Genomic DNA, 26,177 nt, shown 5'->3' on the forward strand with positions numbered 1-26,177 from the left:
GTAGCAGAGCGCCCTCTTTTGTCCATTCTGTGCCATTAAAAGCTAGGATAATATATTTGGATCATATTGGTGGCTAAAAAACAAGACTAGGACATCTCTTCTTTAAATAAGTATTTTACTGAAAAAAAAGCTTAACAATTGACTATTTTTGATACTTAATATTTTACTGACAATCTGCCATAACATAGTAGCCTACTCTAAGTCTGGGAGAAATTTGAAAGAGTGGGAACAGTTTGGAAAGTCAAGGAACAAAAAATCTTTTCAATTGTCATTTTCATTGTCATTGTCAATTGAATGTCTGCTGTACTTCAAATGTTTAAAAAGGATTTAATACCAGAATACACAATCCAGCTAAGCTGGGTTAATGAAAGACTTAAGAAATCACCTCTCTGTCCACAGGACACATCCCAGAAACCCAAAGAATGAACAAATGTTTACTTTTCACACAAAAGACTGAAACATGTCTTCTATGTTATTGATAAAAGGTATTAAAACACTGAAAAGCTGTATGTTTTCTTATTTCTTGTAACCTTTATTGTTTACATTAAAGAAAACTGATTCAATCGCATAAAATGTTAATAAAACTAAAGGATTGAAATTATACATATATTACAGCCTTGAAAAAATGTATATCTTAATTTACCATCTAAACTGGCATTGACTAGAAAATATGGGAGCAAGATAAGCAAGACCATTTTCTTTGTTGAAAAATTTTCATAGCCCCTTTTTGGTCATTAGAGCTGAGGATGTGTATGTGTATAGAGAAATATGTGCTCATCTTATTGATTATACTTTGTGTGACAAGCTTGAAACACATACAAATATAAAGGTGGGCTGTATAATTTATTTATATTTTAGTATTAGAATCATTTGTATTTTATTTGAGAGACAGTTGATAAAACCAGCGGTGACTGTTTTGGTCACAGAAAATGTCTGTCTGGACTCGGGTAGCAAAGCCTTGCTAAGGTAAATATACAGATACCTAGTTAAATGAAGTGATATAGTTTTAAGTAGTTTGCTAAAATGTCTGTTGGGGTTTGTTTTATATAAGCATAGTTCTAAAAAAAGAAAAAAAAGGTAAGAGAGATAAATAGCAGTAATCATTAGCTTAGCTTAGCACAGATGCTAAAGAATGTTTATCCTGTATCTGCAGTCAGCTGAGTTTATAGAATTACCAAGGTTGAATTTATTATAGATAGTCTCGTTCACTCTTGAAAGAAATGGATTTAATATAATTATTTTTATCAAGTTTGGCAAACAGTGTATCAAAATTTGCACTTTTTAGTGCATGGTGACATATTAGCAGGTTTATTTAGCAATGTAAACACAGTGTTGCTACAGTTAAGTTCAGATTGTAAAAAGCTATTTATTTATACTGAAATATGAATTTAATCTCTAAATCTATTTCTGCAAACACTACCCACATCCTGCTTTTCTCTCTTTCTCTCTCTCTCTTACACACACACACACACACACACACACACAAACACAGCTGCATATGTTTGATGCTAAAGCTCCTTTTTATCATTTTAAAGTATTCTCATTTAAAAGCATTAAAACTACTCTGAGATATTATAATAAAATAATAAAAATATTATGTTTTCTTAATATACCACACTTCACTATTATTTCTATCTACTTCCTAAAAATTGAGGAAAAATACTAGCATTTAATTTGCATTTTTTTTAAAACGATTGACAACACTAAATGATGTATAATTCCATTTAGCTAATGTTACATTCATTATTTTATTTGGATTTTAATATCTACTATTAAAAGCTATAAAAGTCTTAATAAGAAAGCGCGATTAATCATGGACAAGCAAAAATATTTTTTTATTCTATAACATCACATTAAGGATCATGCAGAAATGTTGTTGTATAGATGTATTAGGAAGCTTTGTTGAATTTAAACATGTGTGCCATGACAAAAAAATGAATATGTATGGTAAACCTATTAAGCTTGTTTTGGCTGTAAAAGAATGGTCCTTTACTTTGGAAAATCCATCTGTGAGGTAGTGGCCAAGAAATGCAGACTACTTTGGCTGCAGCCCAGGACTGTGTGAGGCAGTGAATGTGTGCCAAAATGAATGCTGAAATCAATGCTGACGTGAAGTCAATGTGAAATCCTGGACTTTTTAAACAATTTAGAAATCCGGTCCAGAAGCATTTTTCACATTCCATAAACAGGACTTGTCCTGATAATGGAGATGCATGTTAATCCTAATATTGCGTAATATTAAAAAATACTAAAAAAGTATTAGTTTGAAGCTTAAATATTGGTGCCTTAGTGCTCCCTAGCATCTTCTCAGTAGTTCCATGACTTCTTCACAAAATCAGGTGACTAATCCCGTGTTAAGGCCTGTTTAATCTCAGCCTTATAGCCCCTGTGAGTTTATTTATGTGTAGCTGCCTCACCGCTCAGCCTAGAAAAAACATCTATCCACATGTGACTGTTTTTTGTCACTGATGAGACTTACTGTATCTCTGATAAAGTATGTGGGACAACCAGAGCATGCTGCTCCATCAGAGGGATCATTAATGTAATCTATTACTGAGAAAGTAAAGACTAAATGCAGACACATTCTGGCTATGTATTTCGTATGGGGCCCTTAAAGAAAAGATATTCACAAATGCTGTTTATAGAAAAAACATCATACGGCATGGCAACACTAGACAACTAGTCCATGAATATTATAAATTCTTAACAATTCTTAAAACAAACAGAGTTTACATGCTGGTTATATGAATGCATTTATTGAGTTATGACACTTGATTTCTTATTACAGAAATAGCAGATAAAATAAACTATATTGCTTCTTAACATTTCAAAACAACAAATACACAAGTGTTAAGTGTTAATGTTAACATTTTTCAACACTCCCTTAAAACACATTAAATGTGGTCAGTAACAATATACAAAAAAAAATAATTGACAAAAAAAAAAGAAGGCACCAAGAGAGAGTTTTTGGAATGAAAATGAATGGAATGAAACTTTATCTGTGTGAATATAGTGATTATGAATGTAAGTGATTACAATATCAAGCTCTAGTACCCTGTTGGGCCTTCTCTAGCCTAGGTACAGCCACACATTTGGCCACAAATAGATTGTGTACACTCGTAGGTTATCAAAGCTGGCATCCTAGCTGGTCACCTAAATGTTCAATGCTAAAAAATGCCCTTTTGGGGTAACACTTTATAATACTGTTTCATAGTTAATAGGTAACTAAGCAGTAACTAAGCAGTAACTAATTAATATTGCTGCATTAACACCTAAATCTCTTCTATTAACTACCAGGGAGTACTGAATAATTACTCAGTAGATAGTACTGAACTAATGATTATAGTAGTTCACTATTAACTTCACAATAATTACTGAGACTTACATATCTCCCAGAGAACTACTTACTAATGATGTCTTCTTTATAATAACTACTTATAAATTACTGCTCAAATCAACTACTGAAAACCCTTACATGCCACCTGGGGAACTATGGATCTAAATCAGTCTACACAAACAATTATTCTATCAGTGGTGATATTAAAGGCATATTTGAGTGACACCATTTGTAGTAGCAGTAACCTTAATTACCTTATTATCATCATTATCTTCCAAATATTAGCAACATATAGTAAAATACTACAGTGTGTCGTAATCTGCTTAAACCACATTTTTAAAAGAAAAAAATAATACAAAAATAACGTAATATTATTACATAGTAGACATTATTTATGTTCTCCAGAAGACTCTAAGACTGACTATACTCAATTTTGTTTTAACGGTCACTGCTTTAATTTTCAGCACCAACCTTATAAACGTTCATCTTCAGCCTTGCAGTCTCACAGACTTTTAGTGCCCATTATTAGGGTAATTACGGTAATTCCACAGCGCCGGACCGCTAGCCTCTATCAGTGTGTTTATCTGCTGCTGCAGGTTATTCTATCAGTGGTGATATTAAAGTCAGTGACACCACTTATCATATATTAACCTTACTTACCTTAGTATGCTCAATATCTTCCAAATGTTAGACACACTGAAATGTGCAGTAGTCTGCTTAACCCCCATTTTTGTAATGTTCTGTCAGTGGGTTACAGGTGTTTATTCTAAACCTGTGCTCTTCTTCAGTCCTCCTGGACATGTGCTCAGTAGAAGTGATGGCTCACATACAGCTTTACTGTAGGCTGTGTCCTACATCCTTATTCTGGGGGAATCATGTTTAAATGAATAAATATTTGTGTTAGATAACGGACTAGGCTTCCCTGTGTTCTTCATAGATAATTAATAAGGGGTCCCTGTCTTCTTTTTTCGGGAGTTAACAGCACCACATGGTAACCCATTACTAATCATACCACAGTATTATAAAGTGAGAAACATGTTAACTAATTACTAATTACTGAGGAGTTACTGTGTTCTTCTTTAGGAGTTACTGCAGAACATGTCACAGTATTGTAAAGGGAAATATACATTAATAATAATAATAATAATAATAATAATAATAATACTAATAACACACATTTAACCTAGCTAACTAACACACACACACATTTAACCTAGTTAACTAACACACACATTTAAACTAGCTAACACGATTAACCTAGCTAAAACACACACATTTCCCCTAGCTAACTTAGCTTGCTAACTAACACACATTTAACCTAGCTAACTAACACACACGCATTTAACTTGCTAACACACATATAACCAAGCTAACTAACCCACACATAAAAGTTAACTTAGCTAGCAAACGAACACACATAACCTAGCTAACTAACACACATTTAAACTAGCTGACTAACACACACATAACCTAGTTAACTTAGCCAGTTAACTAACCCACATAACCTAGCTAACTAACCCACACATAAAAGTTAACTTAGCTAGCAAACTAACACACATAACCTAGCTAACTTAGCCAGTTAACTAACACACACATAACCTAGCTAACTAACCCACACATAAAAGTTAACTTAGCTAGCAAACGAACACACATAACCTAGCTAACTAACACACATTTAAACTAGCTAACTAACACACACATAACCTAGTTAACTTAGCCAGTTAACTAACACACACATAACCTAGCTAACTTAGCCAGTTAACTAACACACACATAACCTAGTTAACTTAGCCAGTTAACTAACACACACATAACCTAGTTAACTTAGCCAGTTAACTAACACACACATAACCTAGGTAACTTAGCTGGCTAACGCTAACTACACACACAACTTAGCTAACTTAGCTAGCTAACACACATCCTAAAGCTGGTTAACAACCCACAAAGAGTCCTCTTCTGATCCGGGGGTAAAATAAGCTGGAAAAGATCTCAATATCTTGATTACTAGTTTATTTTCAATCAAATACAGAAATATGAAAGCAGCAGAGTCTCTCTTAATCCTCCTCCAGCAGCAGCAGCAGCAGCAGCAGCACAGCAGAGAATTTACACAAAGGACCAGGAGAACTGGGTCCGCTGTGAAATTACCGTAATTACCCTAATAATGCGCAGTTAATAAATCTCTGTGAGACTGCAAACGCTGAAGATGCACTTTTATAAGGCTGATACCTAGTATTAAAGCAATGATTGTTACATTATTACAGTCTTACAGTCATTCTTAGAGTCTTAGATGCCTTCTGGAGAACTTTCATCAATGTCTTCTATGCAATAATATTACGTTATAATGTTGTTTTTTTCTTCCAAAAATTGATGGTTAAGCAGAGTAATACACACTGTAGTATTTTACTATATGTTGCTAATATTTGGAAGGAACTGAGGATAATAAGGTAATTAAGGTTACCACTACTACAAATGGTGTCACTTGCTTAATTCAAATATGCCTTCAATTAATATGCATTTAACTCAAATATGCCTGATTTAGATCTATAGTTCCCCAGGTGGGATGTAACGGTTTTCAGTAATTAATGTTGATTTGAGCAGTAATTAATGAATAGTTATTATAAAGGAGACATAATTAGTAAGTAGTTCTCTGGGAGATATGTAAGTCTCAGTAATTATTGTGGAGTTAATAGTGAACTACTATAATCATTAGTTCAGTACTATCAACTGAGTAATTATTCAGTACTCCCTGGTAGTTAATAGAAGAGATTTAGGTGTTAATGCAGCACTATTCATTTGTTTACTGCTTAGTTCCTGCTTAGTTACCTATTAACTATGGAACAGTATTATAAAGTGTTACCCCTTTTGGAATTCACGCAAACAAAGGATTTGGTGGCTAACTGATGGTCAGCCTATGTGGCGAGCAGTTTGTTGAAAAGTCCATCTTGTTTTACGTAGCCAAGGGAATATTCCCCTATTGGTGCAACTGGCTAAAGAAGTCAAATAGGGAAAATATCTTCAAGCCCGTCATAGAAACATGTCTAGCAGTGAACAATCTCTCACCAAGAGCTGCTCTACCAAAAACTAGCCTCTGAGGACCTTTTTATAGGGAGCATAGAAAGTACTTTTTCAGTCTAATCATTCGATCATTAAATTTTCTCAGGTCCGTTTATGTAAGGTACTTTTTAATAGATCTGTACTTTCCTGATAACACTTTCACTTCTACTCAGGTGGGTACTCAAATGAATATTTTACAACTGTCATATTAGGTCCTAGTTTATTTATTGGATTTATTTTCCATTCAGGTGGTTATAGCTCTCCTGTACTACTTTGCTGTTAGTCATTACACTTTTAAGTGTATTAAAAAAACAACCAAAATATGAAACACATTTACTTTATATATGTTTGTGGACACCCCTTTAAAAAAAATCAACTTTCAGATACTTTTAAGGTGCATGGATAGCAAATTCAGATATGTTAATGCACACACACAGAGGTTATATAGTGCCTTTAGAGAAGCATATCCAATAGAATCACATCTTTATTACTCAAAAAAAAAAATCTACTAAAAAAATGAACCTATTGGCGCCACTGGCTAAAGGAGTATAAAGGCCCAAGAATTGAGCTCTGCAGTGAAACTGTGTTCTCTGGAACGATGGTGTCACATAAAACTCTTTTGGGATGAGCATCCTCACAGCAATGCTCAAAAATCAAGTAGAAAGCCTTTAATGGACAGTAGGAACAGTTACTATTCTAACAAAGAAGCAGGTAATTTTTTTTTTACCATTGAATAAACAAGGAATAAGCGTGTGTTCCAATACTTCTGTCCTGTCACACTTTTTTGTATACACTTCTCTTCTGTGTGAGTAGTTTTTTAATATAATATCTTAATCATATTAAAATATTTATTCAGCCTTCTCAGCTTACACGGGCTGAGTAATACACAGTATGTACAAGGGCTTGACACTGAACAGGACGAGTGTGAAGAATGAGCTGCAGACAGTGCGTGAACTGCAGAGTCGCGTAACTGTTTATATTGTTCCCAAATATCCCTTCACATGCATATGTCCAAACCACACAAGTTGCTATTCGTTGGCCACTATTTCTGTTTTGGATACTGTTAATATTATACACATTAAGATCCAAAAATATGAACCTTCCACATCCATATATAGCAATAGTACACTAAAATATGCTCTAGAACTGATCCTACAGTACGACTGGTTTGATTTGATCAGTCCTTTGGGTGTAGGTTGACACAGCCGAACGCTGCAGGGTGGTGATCACAGATGCAACCGAGCTTCTCCTCCTCTTGTATATATCACTGACTTTCCTCCTGAAGTAGTGGCCTGTGCATACATACAGCAGGGGGTTAAAGCAGCTGTTCAGAAAGGCAAAGTAGGTGGAAAACTGGTGTGCAATGTCCAAGGTGTGGTACCACTTCTTGTCCAAGAAGTGGAGATCACAGAGCATATCCAGGAAGGTAACGATCTGGAACGGACCCCAACAAACGAAGAAGAGCAGGGTCACGGCGCACACCAGCAGTGTGGCCTTCCGGTCATTTCCGTTGTGCATGTTCAGATTTTCCATTCTTTTCCACAGGGCATGGAGGATATTGTAGCTACAGAAGACTATAGCCAGAAGAGGCAGAGCAAAGCCCAGTATGTTCAGCTGAAGGCTGTGAGCTAATCTGTGGGAGTCTTCAGGGTATTCGATAAGGCAGGCCGGGTATGGCAATTCGGGGGTAGTCTTCACTGTCCGGTAAGTTAGAGTAGGTATGCCCATGGCCACTCCGAGAATCCAGAGCCAAAAGGTAATGATTTTTGCATTGCGTCTCCTTCTCAGCCACCTTGCTTTCATCGTCAGCACCAGCGCAAGGTAGCGGTCGATGTTCACCATCACCAGCATGTAAATGCTAGCATACATGTTAACCACGATGGCCACATTCACCACCTTACATAGAAACTCCCCATAAGGCCAGTTGAAGTAGTTGAGGATGTTCATGGCCCAGAATGGCAGACTAGATAGCAGAATTAGATCAGCTAAAGCCAGGTTGCCCAAGTAGATCTCAGGTACAGTCCAGTGGGTCCTCTGTAGGAAGAACACTAACAGAACAAACGCATTCCCGAGAATTCCAGTCAAACACAGCACAAAGATGTACGGAGGCACGATGGCATGAACTAATTTCCAGTCAGATGAGTTGAACATCATCAATGAAGAGGATGCAGAATTTGTAATATTATCCAAATGGGTTGTCAGACTGGCCACAGTCACAAGCTCTGTTTGATCCATCCTTTGAAGAGATAAAATCAATTTTTAAAATTGATATCACATTCTTAAGCTGTTACATAACACTGATGATGAGTCTTTCACTAAACTACAAATAAATTATTGTAAAAATAGTTCCACCCAGAAGGAAGAGTCAGAACTATACGGAAGGAAAATAATAATAAATAAATGATAATAAATTGAGACTGATATGGGCAATTGTTTGGTTATAGAGTACTGTGCAAAAGTTTTAGGCACCTAAGCAAATTACATGAATTAATTTACCTCAGCAAGAGTGTTTTTGCCTGAAAAAAAGCACCACATATGATTTAAACAGATGCAAATAAACATAAATACAGTAAAAAGTAGATATGTATAATACACAAAGTTACAAAAGTATAAAAGGATAAAATATAGTAACAAGCATTTGTAACAAGCATTTCTAGTAACAAGCATTTCTCATTTTTAGGTAAGTAGCTGTATCCTGAGCCAAGCTAGAGAACAAAGTTTAGTTCCACATTTCTCCTGAATGCCCTCAGCCAGCATGTGCATGTTCAGTTCCATCAGCAACTCACCTGATTTAACATCAGTAAGATTTAATTTACCAAATCAGGTGTTGATATGTTGAGAACTAGAAGTAACACTACTAAACCTGGATGAGGGGAGATTAGGAGATGTGTTAAGGAAAACAGAGATGTTAAAGCACTGCTTTTTGTTAATTTGTTGTTTGTCTTTATTGTAATGTTAGTGTTTTACTGAGCTAATAAACACTTACTGCCCAGATAAGAAGCTTTCTCTTTACTTAAAATTCCCACAGGTGCCTAAAACATTTGCACAATACTGTATACTGTATATTAAGATACACATACAGAAGTATGCCGATTGTCACAGCATGGAGTTCTAGAGGTTCCTAATGGTGTCCTGCGATAATCCATCACATATGGCTTAAATATTTAGGCAGTTCTGCAGATTTTGCAGTATTAGGGGAGAGTAGACAGGGCATTCAGTCTCATCCCAGACACTTTCAATTGGAAATAAGTCTGTCTGACTGTAGCATAGTATGTGTGTATTTTTAGCAAGCTCTTGTGTCTGTAATAAAGGTCAAATATAATCTGGCATTGTAAGAAATTGCATTCCGCTCCATTACGCCAGGTTTTCTAGATGTGTGACGTGTGATAGCAAACTGTTCAAACAGATACTGATTCTGTGAATGGTGCCATCACACATAGAATATTCTGTTGTTTCCACTTATCTTTGAAGATGATCTGCAGCTATTTTGAATAAGTTTACAACAGTCTGGCATGACTACCTATCAAGTTTCTTTCCTGTCAGTTCATTCCTAATGGGTGCAACTATTCTTTTGACTATAAGTGTAATTGAATGCTTACTGGTTAGTGTTATAGTGTTAAATATATTACATTGTAAAATAAAACGCTATACTGTATGCATGCACTTTGCTCTATTATCAGCAATATAATCCTCAACAGTCTAATCATCAGTAGTATTTGCCATATCTTTCTTCTTAAGTAACAAAAAGTAAAAAGTGCCTACCTTACCTTAAATATGTTTTATTCTGGAACCTCTGGACAGCTTTTAAATTCTTCTAATGTTATCCACAAAAATCTACACCTCCAAGATAGAGCGTATCGTATTGTGTCCTCCAGATTTCACTCCCTATAAAGCCCCCTCTATCTGAGTGAGCCGAGAAGAAGTGGAGGACCAGCAGCAATGTGTACAAAGCTACATTCCTCCACTCCTACAAGTCTCAAGTGCTATCTTGTTTATAGTCAAGGCTTTGCACCATCTCCATCAAATTACGCAGGAGACTTGCGTAGTAGGATACACATGAGAAGTGCAGGAAAAGCTTTTGGTGGATCTACACAAGGATTTGATTACATTTGATAACTTTATAGAGATCAGTCTCTGAAACAGTGCTATAAATACATCACACAGTGAGATCACAGCTCACACAGTAAGACTAATGAAAGCAAAGCATTTTTGGAATGTTTTATTCCATAAACAGCCAAAGAAGATAGTAAATTACTAGCAGTGTAACAGCATTGTGAAGATCTTATCATAGGAGGGACTACTTTATGTGAAAAGAAGTAAAAAAAGAAGTTAAAAATGAGGTGGTAAAAGAAGAGGGAGGAAAATTGACTAGGCTCAGTTTTTATTGGTAAGCTTACAGAGCAACAACTCACTTGGAAAAAAAAATCGTAACAGAGCAGCATATGTGTAATGTCTGTATAAATAGCTGCAATAAATTGTGTCTACATGTTGGTGTAGTGTAAAAACTACACAGTATAGGCTTTCATACTGTAAATCAGTAGCAATAACAACAATAACAGCAATTTTACAATAATAAATGCACATGATAATAGTAACCATTGCTTTAAACAGAATCAGAACATATTATTTTAATAATGTATTACTTTTTTGACCATTAAAAGGCTAAACAGTTGTTCTTACAGTTAAATAAATAAAAACAGGCAACAGTATTGCAAAAAAGTCAAAAAGAGTTTTTTTAAAGGGGATTGTTTTTTTGAAGAAATTGGAATCTCATTCATTTCCATGATGATGAAAAAGGCATGTTTTAAGTTTTACAATTTAAACCAGATCAGAGTTTTCTGCTCTATAGATTAATGTGTTTTCCATCCATAAAAAAATAATATTGCAAAAAGATTTTGAAGCTAAGACTAGGTGTAAAGAGTAATGGAAAAGTTTATTATTTTTTTAAATATACAATGACATATCAAGCTGTAAGCCCCTCCAACAAAACATAATAGCACTTTTCATTCTTGTTGCTTGACATACAGCTGTAACCGAGCTTATTAGGGTTCGCCTAATACTTTATAATTAATAAAATAAAACGCACTCAGACCCAATGAGGGAAAATAGCAGCCACACTTTATTTTGCTCTTCTTCTCTCTTTTTTTTCTCTCTGCCCTACGGCTACCCCAGCAGGACATTCAGTGTACATACACATTCCATAACTCAATATTCCTTATATATTCGGTTACATATGTCCCGCCCTTTCATTTTTCAACGTCCCCGTTTATTAACTGCAACTGTGACAGCTATGACCTCAAAATAAACACAACAAATATAGCCAACAACATTATTAGAACACCAAATAGTAGTAACTACAGAAACCCATAACAAATTATTATCCCACCGCTGCCACCAGTGTAACCAAGCTTATTAGGGTTCGCCTAATACTTTATTATTAATAAAATAAAAAGCACTCAGACCCAATGAGGGAAAATAGCAGCCACACTTTATTTTGCTCTTCTTCTCTCGGTTACACAGCAAATAACTGTTGTTATGCTTTTTCCAAACTATTTATTCCACTCTGAATTGTTTTAACATCCCAGCAGGCACAATAACAAAGCACAATATGACACCAGAAGTCTTTTTTTTTTGCCATTTTCTGTGTAATATATTTTAGTTGTCAAATATTTGTTGCATTCCTAATTAATTCAAAAATTTAGTGCAAAAAAAAAGACAGTCAGTAAGAGGCCTGGATCAGTTTACTAGTCATTACAATCACCTTACAGAAGAGGGCACTGTGGAATCGCTGCAACTCCGTCAACATCAGCTCACAGCCTGGTGGACTCTGTGTTTCTGAGACTTGAGTTTTTTGAGATTTTGTAAGCAGGAGAGACTCCTTGACTTCCAAAGTTCAGAAACTGCACGAAAAGTCCTTTAGCTCTTTGCCTGAAGTGTTTACCTACTATCACGTACAGGAAGGGGTTGAGAGAGCTGTTGCTGTACCCGAGGTAGGTGGACAGCTGGGTTGCTATGTCCAGACCGTTGATCCAGAGGCAACCAGAGATAATGTTAAAGTAATACAGGGTGTCCAGAAACATACAAATCTGAAAAGGCAGCCAGCAGAGAACAAAAACGAACAGGACAGCGAGCACCAAGACTGCAGCCTTTCTTTCTGTTGATACAGATGAGCACCTCCTGACTTGTTTGTCCCCGAGGGCTGTGATGATGTGATAACTACAATAGCATACCAGGGGCACTGGGACCAGAAAGCCCACCACATTGACCGTCATGTTGTAGCGCACCCTCCAACCGTCATGAGGGTATTCCAGGTAGCATGCCTCAGCCTCTAATTCAGGGAAAAATCGCACTGAGCGAAAGAGCAACGCAGGAAGGCTGAGGAAAAATCCAGCAAGCCAGATTACTACACAGATGGCTTTGGCTTGTTTGGCGCCTCTTCGCCTGCCCATCGACATGGGCCTCACCAGCACTAGGTAACGGTCCAGGCTAACCAGCGTAAGGAACAGGACACTACAGTAGTAATTCATACCAATTACAAGGCTGACCAGTTGGCACATTGGCTCACCGAATGACCAGTTGAACTTGTGGATGACCGTGATGACCCAGAAGGGAAGGCAGGAGACCATGAGCAAATCTGCAGCAGCCAGGTTCCCCAGATAGATGTCCGCGACAGAACAGTGCCCTCTCTGGATGCAGAACACAGACAGGACAAAGGCATTGCTGAACACACCCAGAAAGCAGATGACAGACATGTAGGCCGGCTGAATGGAGTACACCCAGTCCCAGGCCTCTGTATGGTTACACTCCAGCAGCTCCCTGTCAGACAGCTCCAGGGATGGCCCGGCAGTCGTGTTCAAAATCATCACAGATGCTGTTCCAGGGAACAGATATATGTGTCAAACCGAACTGACAGAATATCTCAAGGCTCCGTGAAGCTGCAAAATCGAGTTATAGAAGTTATTCAGCTGTGAACGGAAAGAAATGGTTTAAGCTTGGCGATGTGCACCAGATGAAGCCCAAAACAAAAGTGCAGGATGAAAAGGAGCAAAGCACATTCTCTTTATCAGAGGGAGGCGAAAGAGAGCATGTGGTTGCTAATGTACTGCAGGAACTCTTTAAATAAACTATGACCAACATCAAATGGTGGCAACAGATGGTCAATTTTATCTGCCTGGCTTCACACTGGAATAACCGCTCACCTCTAAGTGCCATGCTCCACGTTTACCTGTGGCATGATGAACGAGGGTTTCAGTGCTAAGTCACGGATCACATGACCTTTCTTTTTTCTCATCTTACATTAGCGTACCGCCTGTTCTTTGCTGCAGAACTCAGGTGTTGTAGTGAAGGACGTGCAGTTGTGAAGGCTGTATATTGTATTGTTTCAGGGAAAGTTTCAGTGGGAGTAATAGATTCAGTGCTTGGCTTACTGATTCTACACAGTTGAAATTGACAGTATATGAGAAATATGTACATTGGTTGCACACAATAGGGTTAGGTTTAATAAAAATGATGTATTATGTATGCACATACATTTTTATTTGTTAAACCAACATGATTTTTTTTGATTATCTTAAGTTAAAGCTTAGTCTTAAATATATTTATTCAGGTAATATCGTAGTCTTTACATAGTTTGCATTCTAACAATTATTACCCTCACAAATGTTGACAGAATAATTCAAAATTAGTGCATCTATTCTAATCTTTGTAACATTAACCAACATAAAGCCACACCGAGCAGCAGAATTAGTGGTAACTTCTTCTAGTGGTTCTTATAACCCTCAACACTGATGCTGAGCAAAGACAATTAATACATCTTAAGTATGCACATAAAGGAATGTATCCTGGAAAGAAAAACTACACTATATTTATGGCTCCAGCTACCAGAGCCCCCAAAGGAGAGCACAATTGGCCTTGCTCTCTCTGGGTGGGTAGATGGCGCTCTCTTGCCACATCATTCCAAAGAGTAATGTCCACAGCACAAGGTTTCTGTGAGCTGATGTATCAGAACCGAGTCGCTGTGCTTTCCTCTGAGCACACTGTGATGCCATTCGGTAATGCTACAACGGCAGCAGTTTGAAAAGAGGCGGTGGCTGACTTCATGTATCAGAGGAGGCATTTGGTAGTCTTCACCCTCCCGGTGTTAGGGCATCACTAGTTATAGGGGGAGTCCTAATGAGTGTGTTGGGAAATCGGCTGAGTAAATTGGGGAGAAAATGGGGGAAAAAATGAAGTTTATGCAGAAAACCATAACATTTTAAAGGTCTCACATACTTTTCTATGCCATTGCATATTGCAGTGGTTAGGTTGGTGGGGTGGGGTTGTTTCATTTCAGGGGTGCCTCCCTTAATGAGTTTTTACAGGGTGGGATGTCTGGACTTTGAAACCATGAAAACTGACTCCTTAAAACCTTAGAACCAGCATCAACTGCACTGGCCTGCAGCTCTCTCTGCAGTGCTGGGATATGAACTTCATAACCTGGGGGCTCAATTTCTGCAGGCATTTCCAGGCACAGTTATTGTTTTACCAGTTACTAATAAAAGACTGAGATCAGTGATTTATGAGAAAAAGACTTTTACTAAGAGAAAAAGAAATACATTACAAGTTGTTTTCAGGTTCTGAGTACCCACCCACAGACAACGGTAAAGTCCTGTTTATTGCCAAGTGCGGAACTTGCGGTCACATGGGGGTGTGCAACTTACCACCATCTGCTTTGACAGCATGTCTCGCCAGACAGCAGGCTTAGGGAAAACACATGATTTAGGAGACTGTTTTTCTAAAGCCACAGTAAAAAGAACCCGGCTTTGTGTCACCACTGGAAAGACGGCGACAGATTGTGCAGCATGACCCACCCAGTACTTTCCTAAAAGTTCTGGAAAATCGTTTCAGTGCCCCTGAGTGAATAATGCTGTCTGGAAACTTCATTTTAGATCCTGTTTACACAGGGCCTTAGACACCAGTCTGATTTTACCACTTACATAAGACAGTATCTGTAAAATAATCTGACAGTATTTACACTTTAATCTTATCCTTGTAGCCCCAGGTAACCAGGAATAGTAACAGGAAAAATACACTGATGCTTTGGGACATCTGCGTATTTCCTGTGCATCATTACAGCACATTCAGCATAGAACAAATTGAACCCTATTATATAATTGACTTATTAAATATCATGCTGCATATATTACATACACACAAAGTTGTACATTATTTACAGAGAAATAATAATCCATTAATAAACTATTTTTAACTATTGTCTTAATCTCTTTGATCATATTATAAATATATACATTTTAATTCCCGTATTTTAGAACATGCTGGACCAGATTCATAAAACACCAAATTTAGGCCTAGTAACAGACTAACACCTTGATAAACAGGCATTATTGACATATTTAAATATTTTTGTGATATGTGGCATGACTGATTCTTATCCTCATTTACATAAACTGAAGGCAGTTCATAACAAAATTGCCTCATGAAAATGAAATGATATTTACAAGCATGTATAACCCCACATACAAGTATCCAACAACTTATACAGACACATCCACTCAGCTGAGGAACTGAGCAATATATTTAAAAGGCACATTCTAGGGTCTAGAGTTTCTCATAATATTTCTAATGCTAAGTATTGTGTTCACTAGTACTTAAGACCCAAAACGTAAGTACTTAGAATTTGTGATTACAGACAAAACCTTTAGATTGTCAAATTGCTTAGATTGCTCAGTGCTGGCTTAGTCATTTTCTGTGAACTGCTGAAAGTCTCCAATCAGATTTGAGAATGGAAATAAAAATATTATTTTTTTCAAGGGTAATAATAAATACATATATGTGTCTGTAAAATAAAAAATGAGTGGTTGACCTGCTACATTTTTCAGGGGATAAGTTAATAAAGATTCAAGTTACCCTTGTAAAAGAAAAGTGTATAAAGTATATATTTTTAAAAGTATACTTAGCATGGAAAATAACATACTTTTTAAATTAAAATATATATTTAAATACATACTAAATGTACTATTTTGGAACAACTTATGGCAGCTTAAGTATAGTTGAGTTGTAATTAGGCTATATTTAAAGACAACATAAAAGCATGAAATTGTGCACTTTAAGCAGTGTTTAATGCCGCTATATATATTTTCTATCAACACAATGTATAATTTAAAGCATGGCTTAAAAACACATTTTATGGAAATACAGAGATAAATGTATAATGCGTATTTTCATAATGTATATTAAATTGAAAATGCACTTATAATGCACATATTCTTTACCTAATTTGAATATACTTTTAATGCACTTAAGTATACTTCCTTTTCACTAGCGTAACAAAGATCTTTCGAGAGAAGATCTTGCTGAAGACTTTTTTTTTTTGTCTTTTCGATTGTTTGTTGTTCATTAACACCTGTTATCATTGATGATTTTGTATTGAACATCATGGTAAACCCTGCAGCTGCAGTTGTTGGAGTGTACTGAGTGAGGTGGAAGGTCACTTGTTGGAGAAGGGTTTCAGAGGGCATTAGTACTGAGGTTGATCGCTGCCACAGTCAGTGCTATTTTGCATGGAGTTGTGTCCAGCATCTACTGGCTTATTGCCAGTTCTTGCTACAGATGTGTTCACTAAGGAACAAACATATAGTTCCTACTGTCTCACATACTGTACTAGTTACTATTACCCTTAATAATCTGGTCCAATTTTAGAGTGATTGGAGGTTGAATATTATAACCCACATTTTTTTTTTACTTTTGTAAAAACTCAGTTAGCCTCAATAGCACATTTTTTGGTTGTCATGCGAAAGTCTTTAGAGTTGATGATAGCTGTGATCTTGTTGAACCTCCCAGTTTAGTTCCTTGGTGGGTGATTTGCTCCAGGAGCACCTTCACTTTCTTTCGGAAGTTCTTTCCAACTATAACATACAGGATGGGATTGAGGACACTGTTGCTTAGGGCTAAGTATGTGAAAATCTGGTTACAGATATCTAGGAGACTTTGCAGTGTGCATCCACCTAATGCTTTGAATCGCACCATCAGATCCAGAACTGTCACCAGATGAAAAGGAACCCAGCAGATCAGGAAAGCCAGTAGAACCACCAGCACCAGAACTGTGGCCTTCTTTTCTGTATTGACTGCATTGAACCTGTCTATGACCTGCTTACGTAGGGCATCTATGATTTTCCAGGTGCAGTAGGATATGACGGACACAGGAATGACGAAGCCCAGCAGAATGAGCAGAATGTCAAAGGCTACTTCTGCTTCAGGGCTGGGGTAGGCCAGTATGCATGCTGTTACGTCATAAACTGAAATGTACTCTACAGTCCTGAACTTGAGCGTTGGGATACTGAGGAGCACCCCTAGGCTCCACACAGCAACGCAGCTGAGCTTAGCATACCAGGGTCGCCGCATTCTACCATGAGACATGGCGTGAACCAGCGCAATGTACCGGTCCGCGCTCACCAGCACCAGGAAGTAGACACTACAGTACATGTTCATTTTGATGCCTGTGTTGACCAGGCGGCACATCACGGAGCCAAACTGCCAGTCGAAGCCGTTGGCCACGTTGATCGCCCAGAAAGGCAGACAGCACATCAGGAGGAGGTCAGCGGCAGCCAGGTTCCCCAGGTATATCTCAGCCACAGTGCAGGCCTTCTTATGCAGGCAAAAGACCAGCAGGACGAAGACGTTTCCTATGATTCCAAGCACACAGATCACATACATGTAGATCGGCTGCATGGTGTGTAGCCAGGCCCAGGCCTCAGAGTCAGGGCACTCGCTAACATTGGTGTGATTGGTGGGGAAAATCGATGTAGGTATGGTTCCTGTGATTTCTGGCTCCATTTGGACTTCCTGTCAAGAGATGAAAAGAGTGATAAGTGTTCTTTTCTCTTGAGCGTCTTTAGAAATCCTTATCATATCATGTTTTACAGTTCTTATCTAATCAACAGTTCTCGGGTAATTTCTAGGCTCTTTAGAGAAACCTGATTACCCTGTCTCTGGAGAGGAAACTGTTATTGAGTCTATGGAGAGGCAATTGTTATGGAGGAGGATGCAGGAGGAAGGAAATGGATGAGTGCCAAGTTACATGTATTTACAACAGAGCAGTTAATTATTCCCCTTTTTTGAGCTTAATTATTTTTAGCACAAAAAAGACCCCTTTCTGCTAATCACTGATGGCAGAGTTAAAATACTTTCCGTTATATAGAAATATGGCAATATTGATATTGCTTGTCTGGAATGTACCACGGCTTAGATTAATGGGGCTAAAGCGAAAACAATTACATCCTGGTCTCAAACTGAAAAGGAATTGTTAAAATTGATGACAACCTAGGAATTTTACGTGACATATGTTATATGGCTTTAATACACAACTTAATGGTAATTTCGAGTAGTGTTTTTCTTTCCTTCCTATTTAATCTCATTTTTGCATGTGCTACTCAACTGACTACCAAACTGTTAAGTGTTAATATCAATTTTATTGATGTTATTTAGTAGTAATCATTAATTCTGTAATAGAGTTGTGAAGAAGCGAATGGACATATCTTTTGTTATTTTTGTAAACTCTGTTGAAATAAAAAATTGGATCACAAAAATAAATATGCGAATATAAATCTGCCATGTTGCCTAATTTGCAACCAAAAAGAGCTGATGTAGTGTTAGACTCAGATACTTATCTGTAAGCCCACCCCCTTCCCCCAGACCGCTTATACTAGCTGTATTGGATGGAGCGCCATCATTCCTGAAATGCAGTTGGCGGTGGGGAGTGTGGGATTATAACCCTCTAGTCTATGCCTGGAATTAAGTATGGTGCCAATAGTTTTTGTGTTGCTACTTTGTGTTTCTACAGACAGTAATGAATGAATGAGTTGCTCTCAGCAGCTCAGTGAATTCCAGCGAATTACTGTGATAGGATGCAGCACCTGTGCAACATGTCAGTCGTGATATTTCTTCACTACTAATTTGTCACATTATCGTCCTGTTCTGTGTCTCTACTGTCATTCTCTGTGTTTGTCCTGGTCTTTTAGGTTGTGAATGAGCAAGGAGACGTGTATAGTGGATGCAAATGTGAGTTCGTAAATGTATTAAACAGAAATAAACCAACATAAACATATAAAAAGGTGAATAAACAGACCGGGTAACTGTAAAAACTACAGAATTCACAAATACTGAAAACAAAAAAATACTCTACAACCTAACAGATGTAAAACATACAAGAACCAACAAACTAACACTAAAAACATGGGTCTTAAATACACATGGAGGGAACAGCAAACAGGTAACACTTGGGAACCGGTAATGAGGGGGCGGAGCTACAAATGTACACAGGTGGAAGCACTGAAGACATGGACAGAGAAAGGTAAATAAACAAACAGGAGGGCAGGAAAACACAGAGACAGACAGGACGGGACGAGAATGTGGCATAATTATAAAAATTGACTGTCAGTGATATCCTTAAAATGTCCTTAAAAGGTCACCTAAAATACCAGAGTAGGGTCATCATATACTTAGGAGCATAGTGCACAGAGGTCGCCAACTATCTGCAGAGTCAATCATTACCGACCTCCAAGCTTCATCCGTCCTTCATATTAGCTCAAGAACAGTTTTAGAGTGCAGAGATCTTTTTGGAATGGGTTTTCATGGCCGAGCAGCTCCATCAACAAACTCAATGCAGACGAATAAATATCTTTGGCAACGTAGTGTATGTTCTGTGTTTCAGAAAGTCCTATTCTATTGGAAATACTTCTCTCCAGTGGAACCATGTGTGACAGCAATGGGTGTGTCGTGAAGTAGCTGAGTGCATTAATTGAGAGCAGGTGTCCACAAACATTACAATTTTGTTCCACAATGTTTTAGTTAAGACAGAACAGTGAACTCAGTACACATGGAATTAATTAGAACAGTTTATACTGCCTGTACATGACTTGAACTGATTATAGTTGGCTGTCTTTCTGAACAGATTGATGTGTATGAAAAGTACTGCGTGTTTGTTTGTTCAGATGGTTCTGATTCCTTCCTCTTTCTGTTATGTTGCTATAGGATACTCTGACTCCTGGAAAGCAGGATTCATCTAATCTGCTACAGCTGATATTCAGGTTCTATTGGCACTAGAATGAGAATAAAGTTTAAACAATCTACTCAGGTTACATTCGATTTTAATATATATATGCTGTTTAATGTATTTAACTTTTATATTTGTATAAAAAACATTACAAATTACAAAATGTGCTTTAATTAGTTATTAAAGCAATGCTATAAAATAACCACTTTTAGTTCCATATTGAAAAATGTTTGTAATAGAGAATGTGGGTGTAAAGAACCTTTAAACTAGTAAAGAACCTTTATATAAAATGAAGTCTTTTTAAACCTTCAAATGGTTCTTCTCTAGTTCTTTCTTTTAATTATTTTTAAAGATTTTTGGTTCCATAAAAATACATTCTTTGTAATTTAAATTGATAAAGAATCCTTACATCAAGTGAAGATTTGTTAAATCTTCATAGTGTTCTGCACACTCATGGATCTTTTTACAAATATAGATCTTGTATAGAGTTGTTCTAAGAACCTAAATTCACAGTCTTTTTCTTTTTTTAAGCTAAAACAGCTAAAAAGCTGAAACATCAGACTCAAAGTTAAAGTTTTCATTTACATGTTTTTCTGTCAAAGCTATGAGACATGCGAATACTGTACCTTGCTCTAGCCAGGACCTCTATGAAAATAAATCCAGATGTGCTGTTTTCCCCTACGGATGTCCTGCCACTTTCCTTTGCGCTCTCTCTAATGTGCTCACCGCATGGCCTGGCTGCTTTAAAAGATGGCAAGAAGAACCGTAATGTGATGTCACACCAAAGTGAGTCAATCTATTCCCTCCTCTTCTCGAGTTCTTCCCTTTTTTCCATAAATCACATCAAACAAGAAAAAAAAGGACTTTTTTAACAACAGTAGTTTTGTTTAGGTTTTTTTGTAGCTTTTTTCCTGTAAAGTCAAACCTGCACAGAACATCTGTGCAAGTATCTGTGTTTCTTTCTGCGTTTTTGCTAGTGTTCTCTGACAGATTAAGTGCATAATGTTTTAGATCAGTATATTCAGGTCATGACCCCATAAAAGTTTGTTTAGATATCCACCGACGCTTCAGCTCTTGTTCACATAAATTGTTGTGTGATGAAAAAAGGGAAGATAAGGAAGACCTTAAATGGTAGAATCTTTTCATTTTGTACAAATTAGTTTCTCTAAAGTGTGGAAAATCAGATGCTTTCACATCAGCTCTCTTCATTTTATAAACAAGGATGCTGGCCAAAATGAGGAGGCAGGATAAAGAACAACACTTCAGTCAGAAGACATCCTGTAGCTAACAGAATGAGGTAAAGACCAGACAGCTGCAATTATTAACTTAAATTTTAATTTTAATTAAATTAATGTTTTGTCTTTATAGACATAAATGTCAGGCACATAAATCACTTTTGTGTCTATTTTGTTCTGTAATAAAATTCACTTATTATATTCATTGAATATTTAACTTGAGGATTTATTTGGCTACCAATTAAGAGGAGTGAAGACCTGTCTTAATTGGTAGTCAAATGCATCCTCAAGCTCAACCAATGAATCTGTGTGTGGATGCACCAAGATGGCGTATAGTGTCTTGGTGTATAGCGCAATTTTGTACAAAGCCAGATCAGATTTTTAATAGAGACACGTTGACAGCCCAAAGTTACATTAACAAGGTCCTGCAACCAGGGTCTTTAACTTTTCTAAACTCATATTCTGGTGTGTCATTTCAACAGAACAATGCTCATCCACATACTATTGCTGTCTTAATGGACAGCTGCATCGCCAGATCTATCCTTGATTGAAAATCAAGGACAGCATATATATATATATATATATATATATATATATATATATATATATATATATATATATATATATATATATATATATATATATATATATAATAGCTGTATGTAATGGACTATCAAAGGACACCATTAGTCACACAACTTCTGTTCGTATAGTTTAGTACATATTGTCCACTAAAGATTACATTTAAATGTACATAAACTCTAACTGTTTTCATTACTGACGCTGCAATACACCTGAATATATTAGACTTGTGTGGATGTATAATGTCTTTTTAAAAGTTCGTTTAAAAACTGTTTGACCAGTGTTTTTGACCCCTGTGTAAGTTCTTATTCCCCCCAAGTTTTCTTCCTCCTCAAGCTCTGAGGGAGTTTTTCCTTGCCTCCATGCTCACTGGAGGATATGTAATTAAGTTGGCTTGGAAAAGCCAACTTACTGTTCTTCGTAATCTTCTTATTAAGTTGGCTTGGAAAAGCCAACTTACTGTTCTTCGTAATCTTCTTATTATTAAGTTGGCTTGGAAAAGCCAACTTACTGTTCTTCGTAATCTTCTTATTATTATTATTATTATTATTCCGCGCTCAAATTTCTATACGCATCTCCTCCTAGGGCTTTTGACGTAGAATCACGAAATTTTGCAGTATCGTAGGACCTATACCCGAATAGGTTGCTTGTGCTTTTTTAAGCGATACATCGTACGGTTTTCGTAAAAACTTCGTAAACGTACGCTTTTTTTTCCCATAGGAAATGAATGGGGGACAACTTTGAACGTTTGTGTAGGTAACAATTTTTGACATACAAAGACAAAAATCGGACGGTCTATAGAACATACCACGTTCTTTCCGAAAATTTTAACGTTTCAACGATACGTCGTACGGTTTTCGTACAAATGTCGTACGAAGTTTTCCCATAGAAATGAATGGGGGGCCCAGAGTTCCATCTCACACACGAGCAGCTCTGCGCACGGAACCCCTTCTCTCCCCTGCTCCTCCAGTACTGTGAGTGTATGGAGGAGCTGCTGTATGGAGCAGCTATCAGTCAAAAGTTTGGACACCCCGGCACCCCAGCCAGGGCTTAGCAACCACCTAATAACTGCTTAGCAACCACCTTAGCAACCACCTGGAAAACGTTAGCAACTGCCTAGCAACCACTTAGCAACACCTTAGCAACCACCTGGAAAACGTTAGCAACTGCCTAGCAACCACTTAGCAACTGCCTAGCAACCACTTGGAAAACGTTAGCAACTGCCTAGCAACCACTTAGCAACTGCCTAGCAACCACCTGGAATACGTTAGCAACTGCCTAGCAACCACTTAGCAACCACCTGGAAAACGTTAGCAACTGCCTAGCAACCACTGAGCAACCACCTGGAAAACGTTAGCAACTGCCTAGCAACCACTTAGCAACTGCCTAGCAACCACCTGGAATACGTTAGCAACTGCCTAGCAACCACTTAGCAACCACCTGGAAAACGTTAGCAACTGCCTAGCAACAACTTAGCAACTGCCTAGCAACCACCTGGAAAATGTTAGCAACTGCCTAGCAACCACTTAGCAACCACCTGGAAAACGTTAGCAACTGCCTAGCAACCACTTAGCAACTGCCTAGCAACCACTTGGAAAACGTTAGCAACTGCCTAGCAACCACTTAGCAACTGCCTAGCAACCACCTGGAAAACGTTAGCAACTGCCTAGCAACCACTTAGCAACCACCTGGAAAACGTTAGCAACTGCCTAGCAACCACTTAGCAACTGCCTAGCAACCACCTGGAAAACGTTAGCAACTGCCTAGCAACCACTTAGCAACTGCCTAGCAACCACCTGGAATAGGTTAGCAACTGCCTAGCAACCACTTAGCAACCACCTGGAAAACGTTAGCAACTGCCTAGCAACCACTTAGCAACCACCTGGAAAACGTTAGCAACTGCCTAGCAACCACTTAGCAACTGCCTAGCAACCACCTGGAATACGTTAGCAACTGCCTAGCAACCACTTAGCAACCACCTGGAAAACGTTAGCAACTGCCTAGCAACAACTTAGCAACTGCCTAGCAACCACCTGGAAAACGTTAGCAACTGCCTAGCAACCACTTAGCAACCACCTGGAAAACGTTAGCAACTGCCTAGCAACCACTTAGCAACTGCCTAGCAACCACTTGGAAAACGTTAGCAACTGCCTAGCAACCACTTAGCAACTGCCTAGCAACCACCTGGAAAACGTTAGCAACTGCCTAGCAACCACTTAGCAACCACCTGGAAAACGTTAGCAACTGCCTAGCAACCACTTAGCAGCTGCCTAGCAACCACCTGGAATATGTTAGCAACTACCTAGCAACCACCTGGAAAATGTTAGCAACTGCCTAGCAACCACTTAGCAACTGCCTAGCAACCACTTGGAAAACGTTAGCAACTGCCTAGCAACCACTTAGCAACTGCCTAGCAACCACCTGGAAAACGTTAGCAACTGCCTAGCAACCACTTAGCAACCACCTGGAAAACGTTAGCAACTGCCTACCAACTGCCTAGCAACCACCTGGAATATGTTAGTAACTGCCTAGCAACCACTTAGCAACCACCTGGAAAACGTTAGCAACTGCCTAGCAACCACTAAGCAACTGCCTAGCAACCATTTGGAAAACGTTAGCAACTGCCTAGCAACCACTTAGCAACTGCCTAGCAACCACCTGGAATATGTTAGCAACTGCCTAGCAACCACTTAGCAACCACCTGGAAAACATTAGCAACTGCCTAGGAACCACTTAGCAACCACCTGGAAAACGTTAGCAACTGCCTAGCAACCACTTAGCAACTGCCTAGCAACCACTTGGAAAACGTTAGCAACTGCCTAGCAACTACTTAGCAACTGCCTAGCAACCACCTGGAATACGTTAGCAACTGCCTAGCAACCACTTAGCAACCACCTGGAAAACATTAGCAACTGCCTAGCAACCAGTTAGCAACAGCTTAGCAACCACCTGGAAAACATTAGCAACTGCCTAGCAACAGCTTAGCAACCTTTTCAGAAATGATAGCAACTTCCTAGCAACACATTAGCAATCAAAAGTTTAACCAAAAGTTTTACGGTTTCAGCATTTGAACAAGCGTTTTTAGATTTCAGCGTTTAACCAAACGTTTTTAGATTTCAGCGTTTAACCAAACGTTTTTAGATTTCAGCGTTTAATCAAACGTTTTTAGATTTCAGCGTTTAACCAAATGTTTTTAGATTTCAGCGTTTAACCAAATGTTTTTAGATTTCAGCGTTTTTAGCATTTAGCGTTTAGCCAAAAGTTAACAACATGTCAATGACTCTTTACACTCTTCAGACGGAAAAAGCTTAGCAACCATTTTAACTTTTTAACGTTATTAGCGTTCTTTTCCAAGCCAACTTAAAGTTCGTTCACGAACTTTACCTTTTCTAGTTATTATTATTATTATTAAGTTGGCTTTGGAAAAGCCAACTTATTGTTCTTCGTTTTCTTCTTATTATTATTATTATTATTCTTACGCCTTTTTTTCTGTACGCTACTCCTCCTAGAGCTTTTATCGTAGAATCACGAAACTTTCACGGATCGTAGGACCTATAGTGAATTACGTTGCTTGTGCTTTTTGGAGCGATTTATCGTACGGTTTTCGTAAAAACTTCGTAAACGTACGCATTTTTTCCCCATAGGAATGAATGGGGGAGAATTTTGAACGTCCGTGACGGTCACAATTTTTGAGATACGGAGACCAAATTCGGCGAGCTAATAGATCTTATCAAGATCTTTAAATTAATAGTAGGTTGTGAAGCGATACGACGTACGGTTTTCGTACAATTGTCGTACGAAGTTTTCCCATAGAAATGAATGGGGGGCCCAGAGTTCCATCTCACACACGAGCAGCTCTGCGCACGGAACCCCTTCTCTCCCCTGCTCCTCCAGTACTGTGAGTGTATGGAGGAGCTGC

The 26,177-nt window shown here is 37.9% G+C and overlaps 3 protein-coding genes across 3 annotated transcripts; all 3 read right to left on the minus strand.

Annotated features, from left to right (window-relative positions):
- Positions 1-3,323: 3,323 nt before the first annotated feature.
- Positions 3,324-10,327, minus strand: bdkrb1 (bradykinin receptor B1). The gene is made up of 2 exons (XM_015607885.3): positions 10,159-10,327; positions 3,324-8,627 (listed from the first exon to the last, which is right to left on the minus strand). The coding sequence occupies exon 2, from the start codon at positions 8,624-8,626 to the stop codon at positions 7,544-7,546; it is 1,083 nt and encodes a 360-aa protein (XP_015463371.3). The 5' UTR covers position 8,627; positions 10,159-10,327; the 3' UTR covers positions 3,324-7,543.
- Positions 10,328-11,154: 827 nt separating this feature from the next.
- On the minus strand, positions 11,155-13,463 carry LOC103041814 (B2 bradykinin receptor-like). The gene has a single exon (XM_007257462.3). It carries the CDS (start codon positions 13,252-13,254, stop codon positions 12,202-12,204), a length of 1,053 nt encoding a protein of 350 aa, XP_007257524.2. The 5' UTR covers positions 13,255-13,463; the 3' UTR covers positions 11,155-12,201.
- Positions 13,464-14,945: 1,482 nt separating this feature from the next.
- Positions 14,946-21,171, minus strand: LOC103031022 (B2 bradykinin receptor). The gene is made up of 2 exons (XM_007257434.3): positions 21,068-21,171; positions 14,946-18,232 (listed from the first exon to the last, which is right to left on the minus strand). Exon 2 carries the CDS (start codon positions 18,221-18,223, stop codon positions 17,177-17,179), a length of 1,047 nt encoding a protein of 348 aa, XP_007257496.1. The 5' UTR covers positions 18,224-18,232; positions 21,068-21,171; the 3' UTR covers positions 14,946-17,176.
- Positions 21,172-26,177: the final 5,006 nt, after the last annotated feature.

This window comes from Astyanax mexicanus, chromosome 14 (genome assembly GCF_023375975.1).
Source record: "Astyanax mexicanus isolate ESR-SI-001 chromosome 14, AstMex3_surface, whole genome shotgun sequence".
Taxonomy (NCBI): Eukaryota; Metazoa; Chordata; class Actinopteri; order Characiformes; family Acestrorhamphidae; genus Astyanax; species Astyanax mexicanus.